The sequence below is a fragment of the Alligator mississippiensis genome, chromosome 1, assembly GCF_030867095.1.
Source record: "Alligator mississippiensis isolate rAllMis1 chromosome 1, rAllMis1, whole genome shotgun sequence".
Lineage (NCBI taxonomy): Eukaryota > Metazoa > Chordata > Crocodylia > Alligatoridae > Alligator > Alligator mississippiensis.
The window spans coordinates 226,482,150-226,503,357 of NC_081824.1; the positions used below are offsets into that span (position 1 = coordinate 226,482,150).

Here is a 21,208-nt window from a genome sequence, read left to right on the forward strand (position 1 = left end):
GTTGGTGCTGTTTTACAGGAAATGCAGATTGCAAATAATCTGGTGGAATTTGCCCGAAGGGAGACTATGTGACTTGCTCAAGGTCACACAGGATGTCAATGATAGGGCAGAGAACTGAACCTGAGTTTTCTAAGTTTCAGACCATGACCTTTATCACCGAGCCATCCTTCCTTCCCCTGCTTAGATATGAACAAGTTGTTAAGGAAGCAGTTCTATAAACATTCATCTTCCTTTTTGCTAAAAATGGGCCAGCATATTACCTGCCAGGAACTCATGGCATATCAAACACCTCCAAGAGACAGCAGTAGATACCAACCTCTGTAAGTCGAATCAGTGACTCCAGTTGCCTTGTAGTGATTGGTGTGCTGTCTAGCCCTTGGTTCTGCTTCCGGAGTTCAATGTAGAATTCCTGGAGGACTTGCGCAGCTTCTGGGGATAACTTTGGGTGGACATACTGCCGGGCATATCCAACATACTTCCTCAACAGCTGGTGTGGAATGGCATCAAAGTTTTCTCCTGGCAAGACCTGATCAATTACAAGCAGTGCCCTTGCACTCAATGATTACAGTTGCAATACAGCACCATGCAGTAATATTTTTAGATAAAAATCATACTTCCTGTACTTGAAATAGAATAAACATTTAAAAAGAAGCAGAAATGGGACTAAGTGCTTTAGCATATTTCCTAACCAGTCCTTCATCTATGAACTTTTAGAATTAAAGCTGGGTGGTATATCATAAATATTGCCTTGGTTACTTTCAAAGGAAACAGCAAACATTTCTAGCTTGCAATGCAGAAAAATGAAAGGGCAAATGTGATTTGGCAAAATCACGAGTCCCATTCTCAAAAAGACTGAAAAATGAAGGAGAATGATACAGAAACTATATAGCCTAGAAATATACTAAATTAATGTGGCATTTAAGATTATGATGTGGAAAATATGATTTTACAACAAAAAAGAGTCACAAGTAGGAGCCCTGCTTTGCTTGCTGCAGTATAAACATATTGTTCCTTCCCTTGAGACCCCAATACTGCAGAGAGTTCCCTCTAGGTGGGTTTCTGTGACTGAGCCACAAAGGGACAGAGGTCTATCCTGCATGGTGAATCCAAGTGACAGACAAGGATATGGAGATAAAAGGAAAGACCAAATACATGGGAAAGTGGTGGAACTGTTTCTTCAGTTAGGGGAGAAAGTGGAATTGAAATGGGGCAGGTGAACATACAAACAAGAAGGGATGGAAGGGGGAAATAAAGAGAAAAAAAATGGAGGACTCACTAGCTGGAATGGCAAGAAAGAAGAAGGTGGGGAGAAGTTTAATGATAGCATTAGCAAGTAAAAGGAAGAAGCACCATCCCCCGCAGAGCAGAAACATATAAAACATTTAAAAACTGGACATATATGACAACCTCCTTGATATAACTTGCCACCACCTAACCTGCTGGAGTTATTAGGGCAACAAATAACAGGAACTCTATGAATTGGGTCCTTTTGCTAAACCTTCCAAAATGCCCTAGGCTAGAGTTGGTTCTCTATTTGGAATATAGAAGATGGCTGCTGAAAGATTCAGCACCCCCAAGCTGCCTGCATTAGTTCCAGTGGGAGATGGAGGATGGGGAGCTAAGAAACAAAATCTGAAGAGAACATCCCACCTTTAACCTTTCTAGTAGTGGTTTATCTGAAACTTCTTCAAGGACAGAGGTATTAGGATCCTGAATGTTGGTGCGAGTCATTACAGCACTGCTACATACTCCTTGTTTTCCCGCTCGCATTGCCATTACATGTTCAGAAAGCAAATGGTCATAAGCTTCATTTGGGGTGTCCAGCAAGATAAATACCAAGTCAAATCTGGACAATAAGGCACTCCCCATTCTACAAGACAAAAACAACAGACAAAGTGAAAATCTACAGCATCTTTATCCTATTGCCCTGCTTCTCAAGAAGGATTTAAGACATAAAAATTTACCCAGTGTAGTAAAGTCACAGTAAAACAGCAGTTTCTCTCTCAAATGATCAAGAATAAATATTGTAATAAAAAAAAAAAAAAAAAAAATCACATTCATCTTTCAGGAAACCGGGGGGGAGGGGTGTAGAAATCAACAGACTGAATTAGGTATCTTGCAGCAACCCTAGTAACTGCAAGGTACCTAATTAACATTTTGAAAAAAGTGCTTACTTTAAGTTCTCAGATACTGTTTTGGCCTTGTTATAGTGCCCCCCAACTGGGTTTGCTGCAGCAATAATAGACGTCCTAGCTGGCAAACTGCATACAATGCCAGCCTTGGCCAGACTGATACTTTGCTGTTCCATTGCTTCCAACAAAGCTTGATGCTGGCTTCCCATCTTGTCAAATTCATCTATTCCACAAATACCTGGAAATGTAATACAGGATAAATCAGAAAGCAATCAGATCACTGGCCAGGTGCATACTATTGATACTATACTACACCACAAGCCAAATCCAAACTCTAATGGCTGCAGAGGGTGTTAAAGCTCACATTCTCCTAAGCTTAGCTTCTTTTCCAGGTTGTCTCTGGTACACTGATGATCAACATGCAAGTCTGGAATGGGCAAATATTACAGAGAAGGATGTAACTGGTCATGCTCAGAGCAACCTTGTGAGCAATACATTTGTTTCTGTTTGCTGCCAACCTGCACTCCAGAATCCAATAATTTTAAGAAAAATTAGGTTAACTTAAAAAAAAAAAAAAAAAATGGAGTGCCTAAATTCACTGAGAACCTAGTAGCTTCCATTACAGTCAAGGGACATTCAGTGACTGAAAACCCAGCTCTTTTTTTAGACCTCTAAATAACGATAGCATATGGATTTTAAGAGCTTTCCTTTAAACAGCTAATCTTCTGAGAATGACACTTAAACTCCAAAGGAATCAATTCTATAGAGGCTAGTGGAGAACATCATGAATTTTAAGTCTCACCAAAGGAAGCCTCCCTGGAGGAGACCAGCAGAGCATGAGGATCAACATTTTAAATAGCTGTATGAAATCTTTTAAGATGTGTTTTATACTTGAAAATATTAACTTTGAAAATAAATTAATTAAAGAGAATTAGCTTGAAATTGGAAGCGAAGGACAGCATCATTGTAAACCCTTAGATTTAATATCACAAAATTCAGATTTTAAAAAGTAAATTTAAGGGGAGACAAAAACACACCAATTTGAATCAGAAGTAAAATATTGTGCAAAAATGGTACCCACAGCCCTTAGCATATTACCTTGATCTCCAAGTACTAGAGCACCAGCTTCCAAAGCAAAATCTCCAGAGGCACCATCTCTAGATAGAGTTACAGTCAGGCCAGAGCTGGTGGTGGTATTACCACAAACATATACACCACGCGGAGCAATATTGCACACTGCCTGAAGAAAACAAACACAGATTTTTAATGTTAATTTTGTTTAATGTGATTCAATAACTCAAGCTATTCTGGAAAAAATAGCCCAGGTCTGATGTTTTTACTACTCCACTTCACAAGGCAACAATGCAAAAATTATTAACTTTGTTTAACCCTACGTGTCTTCTTATAAGCATGCCTGTTGAATCATCATGCCAAAAATACTTGGATTTTGCAACATGTAGAAAGCACTGGAAAAAAGTGAAATGGATGATTCCCTATCCTAAAAACTTTTACTTTGCTATTTATTTTCTAACGAAAGCACTTCAGACATAAGATGATGTTAAGTGCATATGTGCATACACATACACATCTCGGGTTGTTAATCACTGAAATGCAGCCATGTAACACAGGGACTGCCAGACTGGATCAGACACAAGTTCCATCTAGTCCTGTACCCTGTTTCCTGACAGTGGCTTACACCAGCTATTTCACAGAAAGGTATAACACTGGCTGCAGTAGGCAGATCTGAGATAATCTACAGCCCAGATTAAATCTCCTCCTGGTCTCCAGTAGTTAGAGAGTGGCTTAAATCCTAAAGCACGAAGATCTCAACAGGAGTTAAATACAAAAAGTGGGGAAAAATGCATCAAAATTAAACTTGGGAGACAATTTATACAGGCAGGCAGACACAACATAGTAGCTTCTGATAAACATGGTTTCTCTTTCCCAGTGGACTGTTAATTACTTTTCTTTCATGTCACTATCAGAAGTGAATCAAAGATTATATCAGAACAGTATTTGTTCAGCGCTACAAAAGGCACTGACTACAACGCACTGTCTCCTACAGAGCTTTGTTTTTTTCTTAGCAGCTTTGCCATAGTGCCCTGGATGAACCTTGCACTACTACAAAGTATTATAATTATTATACTACAAAGTATTATTTTCTTTTCATAAATGGCACCTAAGTGTTTACTACAGAAAATAAAACAAGTCTTACATTGCTTGTGACCTAGTTTTCTTTGATAAAAAATAAAAAATTCACAAATTCTCTGACCAAAAAAAAAAAAAAAAAAAAAAAAAAAAATGCATATTCTCTGATAACTCCCCTCAAATCCGTGATTAAAATAAAAGGCCCCTCACTCCTCCCCCCCACCCCACAACCCCTCCAGCCCTGCTGATGCCCCTCATTCCCCACCCCCATAACTCCCCCAGCCTTGCTGGTGCCCCTCACTTCCCCCCCTTTCTGCCCCAGGCCTGCTGATGACATATACATACACATGGCTTCCCCTGTCTGACCACTCTCCTCCCACTCTCTTCCACCTCCTTGCAAGCTGGAACTCTGCAAAACCCATGGGTTTCTCTCTTAAGATGAGAAATCCATGCTTTCCTTAAGTAAAAAGGGAAAATCTGCATTTTCCTCTGTTTTCCCATGGGAAACAGAAAACCCAGATCCCTGCTTGTGACTGCATTCCCACTTAGGGTAAATCAGGAATACATTGTTTAAATATTTGTATGCAAGAGATTTGTACATAAAGCCCTGAACTTGGCTCAAATATTCTAAATCAGAATCATAGCTGTGCCAATATCAAAAAGAAACTGATTCAAAAACTTTTTAAAAACAGAAAACAAAGAACCTGCATGTTTACAGATTACTACAAAAAGCACTCCATCCAGCTGTGCTAAAAAGGAGCGTGTGTAATTGTACTGGTCAAGATGTGGCTTGGAAATTATTCTTCGTACAATAAGTACATGTGTAAAAAGATGTTCCGAGAATGCTTCTAGAGAGAAGGACAAAGGAAGAGTGAAGCAAAGAGATTAAGATATATTGATGTATTCCTTCATATTGTCTCTCCTTTACAAATAGTTCCTTTTTTCTAATTCTATCAACCACATCTTCAAATTTTAAGAAGATTCATGGTTTATATATATTTTTGGTGTCTCCACCAATGAATTGTCTTCCTCCTGCTCTTTGCTATAATCATTCATCTATCGCTTACAAGAGATTTATTCCAGATAGTAAACAGGGTTCTTAAGTTTTGGCAGGTATGTTAACGTAAGTGCACATTATTGTTCACATAGAAAATTACCACCTTTTCTTGGCACCAATACTGAAAAACACTGCTTTCCATCTTAATAAACGTGACACCCTGTTAGTGGTATCTTACAATATCATAAAGCTAGCTCAGTAATTCATTTTTAAAAATACCCACACCAGCACTTTTTCAAACTAATTTCTCCTATATTGCCAGTTGAGGCAATATGTCATTAGAAGCTCTGTCTTTCAAAAGAAGTCTGATATTATCTTGTTGTCACAGTCTGAGCAAAAAGAAAGTGAGCTTTATTAATAGTATAGGATTTTGCTATTCCATTGTACTGTCAAAGTAGCTCAAAATTCATTTTCCAAGTATTCTCAGAATGCAACACATTTTGTAAATTATAATCCCCTATCCTCAGTATGGGGAAGATGAGGCAATTGAGATGGAGAATATTTGCATTCCCTACAAAGTCACTGAGGACTGTGTACCTAATTGCTGTTTGTGATTTTGAAGATTTCCCACAAGGTCATAAAAAGCCCATCCCTGAAACTAAAATAATATCCAAGGTTTCAATTCCCATTTCTTTATCCCATTCACAAGACTATCTTTGCCTTCACTTGCTGTATATAAAGCATGACATAGAAAATTTAGTCAGGTACATTATGTCAAGTGTAATGTTCATATGCCCATTTTTTGTTCACTTCTAGATGCCATTGGGAAAAGTGAAAACAACAGAAGATTGACTAAAAGGCATACGTTAACATTTAAAGCAGTCTCCTTCTTACAGTTAATCCTCTCGAGGCCACACAAAAAAGGGAGGTACCAGAGTCCTAGTAACCCCAGAGAACAGATATCTCCCCTGCACAATTAAGAATCTGGGAGAGATGGTGTGGGGATTGTGATCCCAACTAAGTCCAAAGTAATCCTTCAGCCCCAGGGCAGCATTCTGCTCTCTGGCTGCTTCTGCAGTGGACCACAGAGTTGCACATACAAAGAAACACTCAATGCAAGGGGTTAGAGACAAAACAACAAGCATGCATCCGCTCTCCATCATGATAAATTAACCCATACTTGCAACATCTGACTCTTTCCCAGTCCTGGATCGCCAACAACCAGAACATGTGGGTCTCCTCGCACTGGAATTCTGTTTTTGTCATCAACATATTTTTGGCATCCTCCAAACAATGCCAGCACCAAACCTGCCTTTACAATCTAGAATGGTAAATACAGACACTAGTCAGAATTAGGCAACAGTAACCATTGGTAATAACTGCTTCCCAGAGTTAGCTGTGTTCAACTGTACCATGAAGAAGGGAAAGATTGTATCGTGCAAGAAAAGGTTGAAAAGGAGTGAGAGCTCCCACCCTTGCACCATTCCCTACCTAGGTTCTTTTCTGTGATTTCTGTTTGTGAACTGACATGGAAAAAGGAACAGTGAATCCAAACATTAGCTGGCAGCTGGGATGGGATGGGGGAGAAGGTATTAGTTTTTTTCCACATTGCTAAGCTTTAAAAAAGAAAAAAAAAAAAAATCATCCCTTGAGAGTTCACTGTAACCAAGTTGTAAATAAGTCTGAAATCAGAATGAAAAGCTGAACTGTAAAAATTACTTACTTCATGGCCATATATAGTAGGACAAAGCGAGCTGAAAAACCCAAGACATTAAAATGTGATTAATACAGATCTCATATTACCACTACAGAATCATTTACTCTGTCTAAATTATAAAACAGGTACAGAAGTTCATTTTTTCATATTAAATCACATCAAAACCAAAGACTTCTTAGAAATACAGTATCAAACTCCTTGAACTTTTTGGACAGCCAATTCCGCTTATCATTAAGTGACCTGTACTCACTTCAGCCTGTACACACACAAAAAAAGAACTAGTTACACAATAGTTGCTCTATCCTCTCTTATCTTTGCAGCATAACTACTTGTAATCAGCATAAGCCTCCTGTTCAACTGTGCTGCCATTTGAAGTGGTCATGGATTCCACAGAGCTTAGCTGTAGTGTCCTGGAATCCTCCAGGACTACCTTCTGGCCCTGCATTATCTGCTTCATACCCACTGTTTTAGTCTCACATCTCAATTCCTCCAGTACTGCTGGGGTGCCACAGGCAGACTACAGAACATAACAGAACGGTGCACAACACAAGCTGCAAGTAGAATAGCTTCACACATTAAAAAAAAAATAATAATGCAAAAAACAAAAAATTTTGGGGACTGAAAAAAGAAGTGATTGAGAAGAAAAAACATCAGAGAGATATGTGTAAGCACAAGTACATATACTGCCCTGCTGAAGGATACACACAGTTGGGGCGAAAATTCAACAAATGGTTACAACTGCAAATATCTGCTTAACTAACCTCATCTCCTACCCAGGCATCATGCTTACATTAACCCACAAGGAAATACTTCATTAAGAGATGTGACCAATACTAACTGCTTAAGTCAGTCAAGAAGCCAAATAGATAATACACCAGATTTGAAAGACAAAAGCTGCAATGGTAAGGTCTACACTGCTAAAACTAAGAAACAACTTACTTGACAATCAGCTTGAACAGATTTTCCTCAGCTTGAATCTCTCGAACAGCATAAAGATCTTTTAGTGAAAATTCCAGGAATGCTCTGTGATCAGTCTCATCTTCAAATTTTTTAATTTTTTGTCCTTTACTGTTGCTGACAGAATTTGCCTCAATGTACAACAAGAACATACACTTATCGTTCTTATTTCTAGAGGCTCCTATTAAATGACAAAGACAGTCAAAAGTAGGAAGGCAATTAATTTAGTTCAGAAATGTTAAAAACCACATGCTCAAACTGCTAAACATTTTAATTAATAATATGAGCTAAAGTCCAATCACAGTTCCTAAATGCAGAACAATGTAGTTCTAGGACGATATACTGCTAATTGTATTTGTACAACTTATTTTTTCAAAGCCTGATACAAAGCCAGAAAAAGCTTCTAATGACACAGTGAGCTTCCTTTACTTTTAAAATGCTGGTTCATCTTCTTACAGTTAGACACAGAGTCAGGGACTCTCTGGATAGGGACTTATCTGAAATATGTGATCAATTTTATTTTAAATTACATTTTATTTTAAAATAATTAATTAATTATTTAGAAACACAAAATGACACTGTTAAAAAACCCTGATATTATATGAGGCTTTAAAACTGCTAGCTTAGCCTGAATAGATGCATACTACATTTTACTCCTAAAATACTTGTTAAAGTTGTATAGTAAGGAAGATGAGAAAAATGCTGTTAAAAAGAATGAAACACTATCTACCTCCATAACAGAAGAATTACTGAACTATTATAACAACACCTTCAAAAACTGATAGGTCATCAGAATTCTTTGTACACACTTCATTACAGATCACCAGAGAACTTCAAAAGAGAGGATCCAAAAGGTTTACCCAAGCACAGAAGTGAGTCATTAAGGAGATTGCACAGTTATAAGTGTACCCATAACATTTATTTTAACCCTGATAACAATCTGCTTGAAATGAAAGATGAAAACTGTCAAAAAGCTAATCTCAAAGAGACCATTTTAGACACAAACCTGGCAAGCAGGCCTTGATCTCAATGCCTTGTTTCCTTTAGCAGGGTATAGCAGACTTTTCAAGCCAAATGACTTACTGAAACATCAGAAGCCTATTGTGGGAATTCAGACCTCAACACAGAGGGCTACTGCACTGCAGATTGTATACGAGCCAGTGTAGATTGGACCAAGAGGTACACAGCTGCTCTTACAATTAACTTAATTTTTTCCTTTCTCCTTTTCACTACTAGGGCACCTACCTGTTCAACAATTTCCCCTTGTACACTTTGTAAATTTCTAAGCAGTGAATAGATGTGCTTTGAGAGATCAAATCAATGACCAATTAATGAAACTATCCTTTTTAATTGCATGCAAGATATACATGAGGTTAAGGGGAAAAAACTCCCAAGCAAATGAAAGTTTAAACCGCATGTGCTGTACCTTCTTCAGAGTTTGACACCTTGACAATTCCTGTAATTGTGACTATATCTCCTGGAACACAACTGTCCACAAGATCCTGAACCAGCTCACATTCTATGGTGCGAGGAATTCGACCCGCTTCTCGCTGATCATCAGACATGAGTTCCTGAACCCTAAAATATAAAGAATTGCACCAGTCTGTAACATTTCCATTTAAACTCTTCTACCAAAAGTCCTCAAAAAATATGCTTCAAAACAGTACTTCTGATGTCATAAGACAGGAGATAATAGTAACAGACTGATAATCCTGAAAATAATGATGTAAAATAGAAAAGTCTCCACCTTTCAAAGTCAGAAAACTCCAAAAATGTTGAGTGCTTGCAGGACCAGGGTTTTAATATACAGTTCACTTTTTCTTAAACATATGCTCCAAACAGCATTTCCAAAGAGTCACAACTTTATTAATGCTATATAACTGTCAACTCTAATATCACCTTACTACTCAGTGAAATCTAATCACATAACAGCTTACATATAAAAACTCTCTTTCCCTGTCCTCAGCTCACCGAACATAATACATACAGGGATACTGGCAAGAGCAGATCTAAGATTTTGAAAAGCAGGGTGCAGATGGTGTGGTACCTCATGATATATATTTTTTTTCCCCTCAAACAACATATTTTTCTCCACTTAAGAAGAAATGAGAAGCTTTACTAATAAGTTAGGGGTCCAGGGTTATATTATTCAGTTTAAGACTTAAGGAAAAATAATCAGAACTTTAATGGAATGTACAGTAATTTGCTATATTATGTAGAAAATACAACACACAATAAAAGATATTATTTCCTTCGTCCTGTAGCCATTCAATGTAAATCTCTTTTTTCAGATTTATAACTCAAATTCTAGCCTCCTTGAACATCCTGATAATATATTCCATGCTTCACTGAAAGATATGTCTGCATCTGAGTTAGTTTCCACACTTGAGTTAATATTTTTACCTAGAATGAAAAAGTCTTCAGGGTTGTGAAATAGGAGCTACTTTACCAGGAGCAGCTAACACACAGCTGCATTGCAGAAGAAAGGCTGGTTTGATTAGCACAGCATCAGGACCATTAAAAAGGAGAGAGGGTCATTAAAACCTATGGAATGAAGAGTTTAGAAGGGATCAGGTAGACTTAGAACGAGCCATGAAGTCAAGTGACTCCATCACTGCTGCCTGAATAGAAATGCTAGTGTTACTGCCAAGCAGTTGGCTTTAAAATTTGGGTGGACTAGAATCAAAGGGAGGGTCTAACTGTACCACTGCATCCCCCCCTGGATACTGGCAGAACAATGAATTGTGACCAGTTCTATGTCCATCTCCTAACCCAAAAGGGCGGCTTCCTGAAATTGTTCTACTGTTAAAAAGAAGTTTGGGTCATGACCAAGCAAAGAAAGAGACAGACCAACAGGAACGTTTTAAGAACCACTTGTTTTCCATATTTGCTTTCCTGAAAAACACAATTTTGTACTAACAAAAAAAAGATATTCTTCCTGCCTAAAGCTGGAAATACTACTGAAATACAAGACAAGATTCACAATGTAGTCTAATGAAACTCTACTACTATTTTTTTTTTTTTTATATTCCAAAGGAGTATTATCCAACTTTCATCCACTTTGAACAATATTCATTTAATAACTTTCACTTCAGTCTATAAAAAACTGAGAAGTCCATGGTGATTGTGGCAGGGCACTGGTGGTGCCTGCCACCTTAAGGGCCTGGAGCCAACAGCTGCCAGCTTCCTGATGAGGGTAGCCATTTTGAGATCAGGGGCTGCCCATATAAAAAGTGCAGTTCGACTGCTAGCGGCCAGGCAACAACATCGCCTGGCCGGAGGGCTGCAGATCTACATCTGGAGGCAAGGGAGGAGCTGCAGGGGAAAGATACGAGGCTCCTGGTCCTGGGCATGACCTAAAACTGCACCCTGCTGGGAGTGGGTGGCCTGGTGCAGCTCCCAGTGGCACGGGAGCCCCCAGGAAATGCCCGGCCAGTTACCACCCCGGTGAAAGGTGGGCTGGGATGCCTTAACCCCTATACCCCACCACCGGGTGGGTAACCCCTTTGTTTGTAGGGCCCGGAGGGCAGCCCCCTGGAGAGAGAGAAGGACTAGAGACTCGGACCTGATCGAGAGAGTACCCTCGACTGGCCCATGCTGGGGCCAGGACCAGGATGGTCAAAAGGGCCAGGGGCCCACCGCGAGGGATGCCCAAGAGCCGGGGTCCTGACTGGCCTGGAGGTGGGCCAGGGCTGGTAGCCAAAGGTCCCAGGGGGCCACACCCAAGAGGGGAAAATAGTTTCAGGGAGCTAGATAGCCGAATAAAGGTGAGGTAGGCCGCCAGAATGGAGGGATCTTGGAGGAGTCCTGATAGAAGGATTCTGGGGCCGGTGATGATAAGAATTCATGTGCAAGTACACAGGATAATAAAGATTATGCGGTATAAAGAAAAAACATGAAATATTTATCACCAGAATGTTTCCAAATTAAGGGCCTAAAACCCTGCAGCCCTCATGGAGAGAGAAATTCAGTGACTTCAATGGGAGTTTACTTGTAGCACCCCTAAATACGTAAGCATTTGAGTCGTACATAACAGCTGGCTATTTCACCTATACATTGTTATAAAAAAGGTAAGTTAAATGAATTGTTCATTCTAGTTAGCATGCAATCTAGCATGTGGTCTCTTGATATGAGGAGGAAACACTTCCGGTAATTACAGACATTATCGGTGAGTCTATAGATGATTGAGGGGCCCCATCCAAAATCTGCGTTTGACTGTGGACATGGCAAAGTTCTGGGAAGAAGGATAGTGAGGCGAGCTTGCTCAGAAAGATCAGTGCCTTGGTGTACATCATGGCACCACTGAGGACAATTCAGTGCTCGAGTCCCCCAAGTATTCATGTGAATATTGTATTTCTTCAGATTGGCATTCCAGGTGTTCTTGAATCTCTTCTTGTGCCCATCCTGAGTAGTGACCACTGGTGAGTTGGGACTACAGAACCTGTTTTGGGAGCCAGTTGTCAGGTATCCTTATGACATGCCCTATCCAACAGAACTTGTGTCATATAAACATGGGTTCAATGCTGGCGGTATTTACTTAAGCCAGAACACTGGCATTCAACTCACCATTTTTTTCAGTTGATTTGAAGGATTTTCCAAAGACATTTGCATTCCTAATGGTAACATTCCAAAGCTTTCAGGTTTTTCCAATGCATCATCTAAGTTTTACACCCATCTAACAGGGTAGAGGTTAACAGCCTGGAATATGAAAAGTATGGTTTGGACCTGATGTCATGATCATCAAAAGACCATTTCAGAGATGTGCAAAGGCAAAACAATAACAGATTGTATCCAGTGTAATAAGCTATGCAATTAGAAAGAGGCCTTTGCTGCAAAATTCAGACCCATTTTGGGGTAAGATTTTGAACTCTATTCACTACAGATACAGATTTCTGAGCTCTTACAGTTTTAACAGCACCCTCTAGTGCTATTCTCAAGAATCTGTAGCACTATGATTAAAATAATTTTAGAAGGTTTGTCAATAGAAAAAATGAGGTATGTTAAAAAAAAAAGTGACACTTAAATTTTGCTACCACCTATTTTATAGTTTTTAAATACCGACCTGTACAATTCGGATGCAGAATATCAACCTCATTTCCTTGTATGATTCTTCTTTTTCAGCAATCCCTCACCATCAAGGATGATTGTCTTCCATGACTGTCTTATTTGTGGGTCCATAGATGGGCGATGAGGCCAATATGGAATTAACAGGCTCTGCTGCAACTAGGGCACGTGTTTTCAAATGTGTGCCTTCCTTGATTTTGACTGCAGTAAAGGTGATCCCATTGGACATGGTTATCTAGTCAAAAAGAAGGTAGAGATGCTATGCTTAGGGCACCTTTTCTACCTCCCTCTTCCTTTGGAGTGAGTAGAGTGGATTCTGAAGAGAGCTGTTCAGTCACAGTTACAACTGTTGAATCATACTCCTGTCCTCATCCAAGTGCTAGATGACCTTCTTGTAACATGCCAGTTCATGACCAGGAGCTTCCATACCTCAAAATCCTGCTCTCATCATCACTAGCTGGTTGCTAAAGGGCTTGAAAAATGTTCTGGGAAAGTAGTTTTCATGGAATATACCTGTGCATGATTCCTTTTATCATGGAGAAAGTGCTGCACATCAGCTCCCATACAGTTCTTAACATGGACAGGACCTTAATCCAATAGTAAGGAACCAAGACAACTGGAGATTTTATTCTACTGCAGTCTTCATCTGCCTTTATAGCCGTTGAGATTCTAACATCCTCTTCTGCCTGCTCTGCCACTGAGGACTCGTAGACCTATAGCTGGGGGCTGGGCAGGCTTATTATAGTCGTGATCTGTACTCTCCATGTCACAGCACCATCAAAGGATATATGTGGCTCTTCAGGAGGGAAAGCATTGCCATTTGCTGACCCCACCACACCCTGGTGGTGCTGTCACTGCTTGGTCTGCAACTGCTTAAACATCAGAATTACCCCTGCTTATTTTGCAGCTAACCTTCCCTATAGGTTGGTCATTCCTCTATCCACCACCTGTAGATTGGGTAGGTAACCAAACAGTTCTGCTGCCAGCTTCTATGATAAAAAATTATGTTCACTGTGGATAGGAGGGAGAGCAGCAGATTTGATTTATACTGACTTCAGCAAGGCTTTTGACACCAGCTCTTATGACATTTTTCTTAACAAGCTAAGGAAATACAGACTAGACCAAAGTCTGTAAGGTAAACACAAAACTGGTTGGATCATCATGCTCAACAAGTAGTCATCCATGGCTCAATGTCTAGTTGGGAGATGGTATCAAGTGGGGCTCCCCATGGGTCTGTCATGGATCCAGTATTGATCAATGTAATCATTAATGATTTGGATAATGGGATTCAGTGGAGGCTTAGCAAATCTGTGGATGAAACCAACTTGGGTGGAGTTGCAAGTACTCTGGAGAGTAGAGCTAGGATCCAGAATGGCCTGAAGAGACTGGAAATATGGCCTACAGTCAATCAGAGGAGATTCAACAAGGCCCAAGCGCTAAGTCCTGCACTTGGGACAGAATAATTGCATGCACAAATGCAGACTGGAAAACTACTGGCTAGGCTGTAATATGGTAGAGAAGGACCTGAAAGTTACTGTGGATCATAAGCTTAAACATAAGCCAAAAGTGTGCTCTCATTGCAAAAAGAGCAGCAGCATCCTGGGTTGTATTAACAGGACTATCACTTGCAAATCAAGAGAAGTAATTTTTTCTGTTCTATTCAGCACTGGTGAAGCCTCCTCAATTGGTGTATTGTGTTTGATTTTGGGTCCCACACTTGAAGAAAAATGTGGACATGTTTAAGAGAGTTCAGTGGAAAGCAAAACAAATGATTAGAGGCCTGAGAAGTATGATGTATAAGGAAAGGCTGAAAGAAGTAGAATTATTTAGTCTGGAGAAAAGAAAAAACTGAGGAGGGATTTCATGGCAAATCTTCAAATATCTGAAGATGATTTTAAAAAACATGGAGATGGGGCAGAAGAGGAAATTTAGGTTGTAGATTAGGAAGAACTTCCAGACTCTGAAGGTGGTCAGAAACTGAAACAGTTTACCTAGTGAAGTTGTGGAATCTCCATGCCTGGAAACTTTCAGGAGCAGGTTAGAGGCTTGGTTGACATGATTTAGTCAGGGATGATCCTGCCTTGAGAAGCAGGCTGAACTAGATGACCTCATGAGGTCCCTTCCAGCCCTACTTTCCTATGATCCCATGAACTTGAAGAAACAGGACTGTAGAGAAACTCCAACACAAGTTAACTTGGAGTCTTGGGACTCTAAACTGAAATTACACTGTTTGTTCATCCAGTTGTTTGCTAAAAAGGGAAAGGAACATCACAAACTCTTCAGAATAAACACTGCTATAATACTGGAAAAACTGCTAGTACAATGAAAGTGAGGAAAGAAAGTGGATCTCTTTAGGAAAATGATCCTAAATATGAATTATAGGGTACCATCTTTATTGCCTCAGCACTTTCCTTCCCGTGGGACTGCACAGATGAAGTCTTCCTGTGCTGCTGATTCCAGGAAGCACAAACCATTGGAACATTTGACTAAGATTACCCTAAAAAAAAAAATCAGCCTAAAGTTAGCCTAAAATTAGACCACAACAAGGTTCTTTTGTCTATGAACAAAAGAAGTCCACATACAGTTTTCTGACCTAGGACTATGCAGAGCCTTAGTCCTTACTTTGAAACCACTTTTCATCCAGGGAAGTCTTAACAGGGTTGAGTTCTGGGGAAGGGAAGAGTTGCATATAGAGGTTCCCCACATCCTGTTGGAGCCAAGTGATCAACTCCCTTACTTTTAGTTTTGACATCTTTTAGAAGCCACTGCTTACCCAGTCCCCAGACCAGAAGTCCTAATTATGACTTCCTTCTAAGCCCAGTTTTTCCTCACACAGAACAGCAGCAAGATGCTAACTCTTTCAGCTTTGCTGGGTTAGCCACAAAGGCTTTTAAAACCCCCACTCCTTACCATGATTGCTATCCTTTGCAGATGCACTTTGATACCCGAATACATTTCTCAGTCTTTTATCACATTAATTAAAAATGACTTAATGGGGACCACGTTTTTTACCTTTTCAATAGTACCATTCAAGTCAACTTGTGAGCATGTCCAAGTTCAACACGTTAGTCATTGCTGAGAGAAGGCATAATTCTCCATCTATTCTAAAGAAACTGTGAATAATCAGCTCCAGAAATAATTATAATCATTTCAGACTACAACTAACCCCTTAAAATCATGCTATTTCTATTGAGGTAATAATTGAGTCTCATTGTTTTTAGACTCTATATAAACAATGAAAGAGTCCCTAACAAAGAGAACTCATAATTTAAGAAACGTTTACTTCTTGATTAGATGTAGAAAGCTAATGAACAGGAATAAATCACATGTCCATAAACAATTTCCCAATTCAGATCCACTTTAAACTGTGAAGACTTAACCCTAAAATTTACTACAATTTATATAACCTTCAATTCTGACAGTTTACGGAGTAATGCAACTTTGCTCATACAGCTTTATTCTCTGTCACATTTAGAGCATGACCATCACAGTGAAGCCATAACCAAGAATCTGAATCAACTAGGGGTGTACTGATAAAGATTTTTTGGGCTGATACTGATGGCCAATTATTAACTAGACATACTAGCTAAAACCAATCTGACTGCTGATACGCAGCCTGGCAGCTTGGAACGTCCAGCTGATAAGTCTGTTGTGGGGGGAAGGGGCATGGGGCAGGGGCAGATCGAGGCCCCCCATGGTGAGGGAGGGAGGGAGTGGGGCTGGGGTAGGTGCTGCCCAGCTGGGGCAGGGCACAGGAAAGAGCCAGTCTCACCATTGGATGTGAAAGAAGGTCAACATTACAAACCTAGACTTCCAAAAGGCCTTTGATCTGGTATCCCATGATGTTCTCACAGGAAAATTGGAGGATTTTGAGCTTCACTGCTTGATGGTTAGGTGGGTAGGAAACTGGCTGCAAGGTAGGACCCAGAAAGTTCTTATAAACGGATCTGTGTTGTCCTGGCAAGAAGTGACCAGTAGTGTCCCTCAGGGGTCCGTGCTTGTCACGTGCTTTTCAACATCTTTATCAATGATTTAGATGAGGGGCTGAGGAGTTCACTGGCAAGCTATGGGGGAGCATGATCATGCTTGAAGGTAGGCTGCAGATACAGGCAGACGTGGACAGGCTGGAGAGTTGGGCTGATTGGAACCAGCTTGGGTGACTCATTTGGGGATGGGGAGGAGAGGGCTGGCTTCCCACGCTACGTGCACCCTGGAGGAGGCATGGGGAACATGTGCCCCCTAGCTTTGTGCACGGGGCAAGGCCAGGCTGGCCACTGGGGCAAATCCATAAAGCACATGCCCCCCCCCCATACGTTCCCTGGGGACACAAGTCGTGGCGGAAGCTGCCCCCCTTCCCATTCTCCACGAGCCACCCGCTGCTCAGTCCTGAGTCCCACCCCGACTGGGCAGCACTTGTCCCTACCCCAGGCCCACTCCTTCCCTCGCTGTAGGGGCTGTGATCTGTCCTTACCCCCCCACCCCCACCAGCCCTTTCCCTCCCTCGCACTGAGTTACCCTCCGGACACTGCTCTCCACACTGCCGGGCTGGATTCCTGGCCGCATGCAGCAGCTGCGCACATGGATGCAGCATTTAATCAGTGACATTATCAGACACATTGGTAAAAAAAGGCAGATTGATGATAATGTCAATTTTCCTTTTATTGGTGCTGATACGCTATGAACCAATGTATTGGTGCACCTGTAGAATTAACCTAGTATACTGAATAAGGACATAGATAAAGTGTAGCAGCATTTGGGTGAAACAATTCCTTTGTAATATATTCTTTTGATTATGTTTCCCCACAATGAACAGAGGTACATATTAATTATTGCAAGATAGTGTGCTTTTTTTCACATCTATTAAACCAAATGAAATTTTGAACACATACACACTTACTTAAAAAGGCCACTTACTTTATAGACTGCCAGTCCACAGTAATTGTTAAAGAAGAGCTTCTATCTGCAGTGAATGATCGGCCACGGCATTCAGGAATAGGACACTGCAACAGGATTAATTAATGATCAGGTCTGAGTTAAGGAAAATAGTTCTCTTTACTGCACAGTTTAAATTACAATATTTGATTCCAAGGCTGGAGGGAGGGGGTAAAAATCAGTACACTCTATATGCAGCTCATAAACTACATAAGGGGAAAAAAAATCTATAGTTAAAGAAACTGTACTTGTAAAGATTAGAACTATTAACTAAAGTGGGTATGATTAACAGAGAATTATCATGCAAACAGTGGTTTATATCATGTAGTTCTTGCTCATTAGAGAAAATATAGTCTGTTTGTACTACCCCATTTCTCCACTTATTTCCCTGTATCTTCTGGGTGTTCAGAGGAGATAATTATTCAATTGGTCAAATAAGATACTTCTTTAGCTAGAAACATATGTGCATGCTGGACTCTTATGTTAAGCTAGGAATAATGAAACTAAACAAGCTGAAAAACAAACAAGTCAACAAAGTAACCAATCAATCAAAGAAAGCCCTGAAAAGCCCTTTCCAAATGGTTAACCTGGGGGAGAAGAGGAAAGAACTCCTTTCTGTATTTCTGGCATTTCCTATATTATAGTTTTTCATTTCAATACCAAATTTTATTTAATTGCAACTTCAACATAGTGAAGATATAGAGTAATAGTGGGACACATGATTTTTTTTTTTTAATGTGCCAGTAACTTAGTTTAACTTGCAGAAATCTTCTATTCCTTTCATCCTTCTTTAAATATTGTTGCTATTTCTTGACAATAAAATTAAGACAAAGTTATTTTATATTACCTTTGTGGGGAGGGTATATTTTCCGTCTGGCAGTGAAAGACTCTGAACACCTAAACACGTGCTGCATATGAAAGCCATCTTGGTGCAGAGAGGCTTAATGTTACTGACACGGACAACAGTACCACGCAAAGCAACATATTTTCCATAGCAATTAGCCCGAACATTCTTCAGTCGTGTCAATGGGTCATAGTTGTACACCCTAAAATGAAATGTCAACATTTTTATTTAAGTCTTATTATCTCTTAAATGAAGGACTAAAATCTATTAAAAATGTGTGCAGTAAATCAGAACATAGCCAGAGGAAAGTGTTTATCAAAGGATCAGCCTTATGCTTATTGTAATCTTGGATACTTTGCAGGGTTAAGTGCCTAATACTCATGCAAAAAGGAGGGTTTGCCAACTAGTCAGAGGCATACAGAGTCATAGCAAACAGCTGTACAGAGCCACTGAGGCACTCCACTTGTTTACTGCACCTTTTATTTCAAAGAAACTAACCTTGCATTAATATGTGGCACACTGATTATAGGTTCTTCATTAATTGGCAATCCTTCTTGCTTCTGCAGTTCAGCGGCATGCCTCTCAAGGTCTTTAGTTAACACCTAGATAGAAAAAAAAAAATGCTAGTCTAGGAAAGGACAGCTGTAAGCTAATGGGTTACAAAAATGTTGAAAAGTAAGTTTTTACAGTGGTCCCATTTAACATGATGTTCTCCTTCTGAAAGTTCTGCTTGATAGCACATTAGCCACTTAGCTTTGTCATGATATCCTGGAGGATAAAACCTCTACCTAACTCTGCTGAAGACCTCACTGAATATCAATGTGGGTATTTTGTGGAATCCTCTCTGTGGGGTGTTTATTTATTGTAAGCTGCTCTGAGCATTAAGGATAGAGTGGGATGTAAATCTAATAAATAAGTAAATGGAGAAAATTTTAGTGATCTGGACTTTTCCATTTGACAACCATTCATTTTCCCTCCATATTTTAAATCCAGCTGAGCATCTTTGCTGTCATAAAAAGTAACCTCTGAAATGTATGTATTAGTACAGTTAATGTCAGCGTACCCATTGGCACGTTTGCTGTCATGGCAAGAAACTACTTGTTTCAAGATATAGGACTTTACAACACAGCAGGTAGGAATTCCAAGGTCTATTCACTGCTTTGCCATGGGCCTCATGTGTCACCTTGGGCAAGTCCTCTAAGACCTGCAACTTAGTTGCTCATGTGATGAGTAAATAATATATACATTGGGAATAGTAGCTCCATGCACCACAGAGACATTATCAATCTAGTTGACCAAAATGATTGAATAATATCAAGCTCATCAGCCATGAAGCATTAGAGAAGACCAAAATATTATAAAAATACGATTTTAAGGTACACAAAGAGTGGAGAAGAAAAAGATTTTTTTCAGTGGAGAAACACATTTTTATAAATCAGGAAAAAAAGCTGTTTAGAAATAGGACTTTATTCTGACACTGCTTGTCATACTATAATAATTATTAGTTAGGTCAAATTCCTGGCCCAAGAAGCTTGATACACATGTATTTTTCACTCAGTAAATCCAAATCAGTCAGTTTAACACTGCAATATATTCATGTGTGTTTAACAACTTTGGATATCCCAACACTTCAGTGTTAGTATTCTTTAATAACAACATTATTTTAAAAAAGTATTTATCAGTTCGATAACTACTTGAAAATACTGAGACGTAGTTACTTAATATCCATTTGAAACCCATATTTACCTGATGTATTGCTAGACCCATGCAGTCTAATATTTTCTGAGGCATATCTCTTAATTCATTTGATATATCTGGTATCAACTCAATTAAATCTTTATCTTCTATCAGCTCTTTATAATCCACAAGAATACTTCCTTTTCTTTCAATTTCATCCTAATAAAACATTTAGTTATGAAACAATTTCATTTCAGGTTAAAACAAAAATATGTGAAAAGCTTTACTCATTATTCTTGAGATGTTTTAATTGAAATTCTAATATTATAAAAGCCTTAGTCTGTCTGTAATGCTGTACTCGCACTCTGATTGGTTGTCTCAGCAGCCAATCAGAGTGCTCTGCACAGACAGAGACACATAGTGAAGTGCTGCCATGACAGCGGGGACTGATGCTCGCCTCGCCTCCCCACCCTGGTCCCTGCTCCCTGGAGGCAGAGGGGCACAGCGGGGACCGAAGCACCACCATAATGAAGGGGATGGAGTGGGTGGCTGAGGCCAGCAGTGCTGGCCTCGCCCCCACCCCTGCTCCTTGGAGGTGGCGGTGGCACAGCACTGGCCTCAACCCCCCCCACATGGCAGAGTACCACCATGACAGCAGGGACTGAGGGGTGGAGCAGGCCCTGCTCCTTGGAGCCCGGGGTCCTGCTCTTTGGAGCCAGGGGTTGGAGCAGGCCCCACAC

The 21,208-nt window shown here is 40.0% G+C and overlaps 1 protein-coding gene across 4 annotated transcripts in view; it reads right to left on the minus strand.

The window, feature by feature from the left end:
- The window catches only part of MCM8 (minichromosome maintenance 8 homologous recombination repair factor), a 33,380-nt gene that overhangs the window by 6,935 nt on the left and 5,237 nt on the right, over nt 1-21,208 (minus strand). For all 4 annotated transcript variants that reach the window (XR_009458928.1, XM_014595016.3, XM_014595018.3 and 1 more), the window contains exons 5-16: nt 20,538-20,687; nt 19,290-19,393; nt 18,795-18,993; nt 17,930-18,015; nt 9,378-9,529; nt 7,934-8,132; nt 7,001-7,031; nt 6,458-6,598; nt 3,231-3,372; nt 2,175-2,370; nt 1,651-1,870; nt 317-526 (exon numbers count right to left, since the gene is read on the minus strand). Coding sequence is in view for 3 of the 4 variants with exons in the window: in XM_014595016.3 (XP_014450502.1) it covers nt 317-526; nt 1,651-1,870; nt 2,175-2,370; nt 3,231-3,372; nt 6,458-6,598; nt 7,001-7,031; nt 7,934-8,132; nt 9,378-9,529; nt 17,930-18,015; nt 18,795-18,993; nt 19,290-19,393; nt 20,538-20,687 (1,830 nt within the window). In the remaining variant the exon portion in view is untranslated. The remainder of the gene's footprint in view (nt 1-316; nt 527-1,650; nt 1,871-2,174; nt 2,371-3,230; nt 3,373-6,457; nt 6,599-7,000; nt 7,032-7,933; nt 8,133-9,377; nt 9,530-17,929; nt 18,016-18,794; nt 18,994-19,289; nt 19,394-20,537; nt 20,688-21,208) is intronic.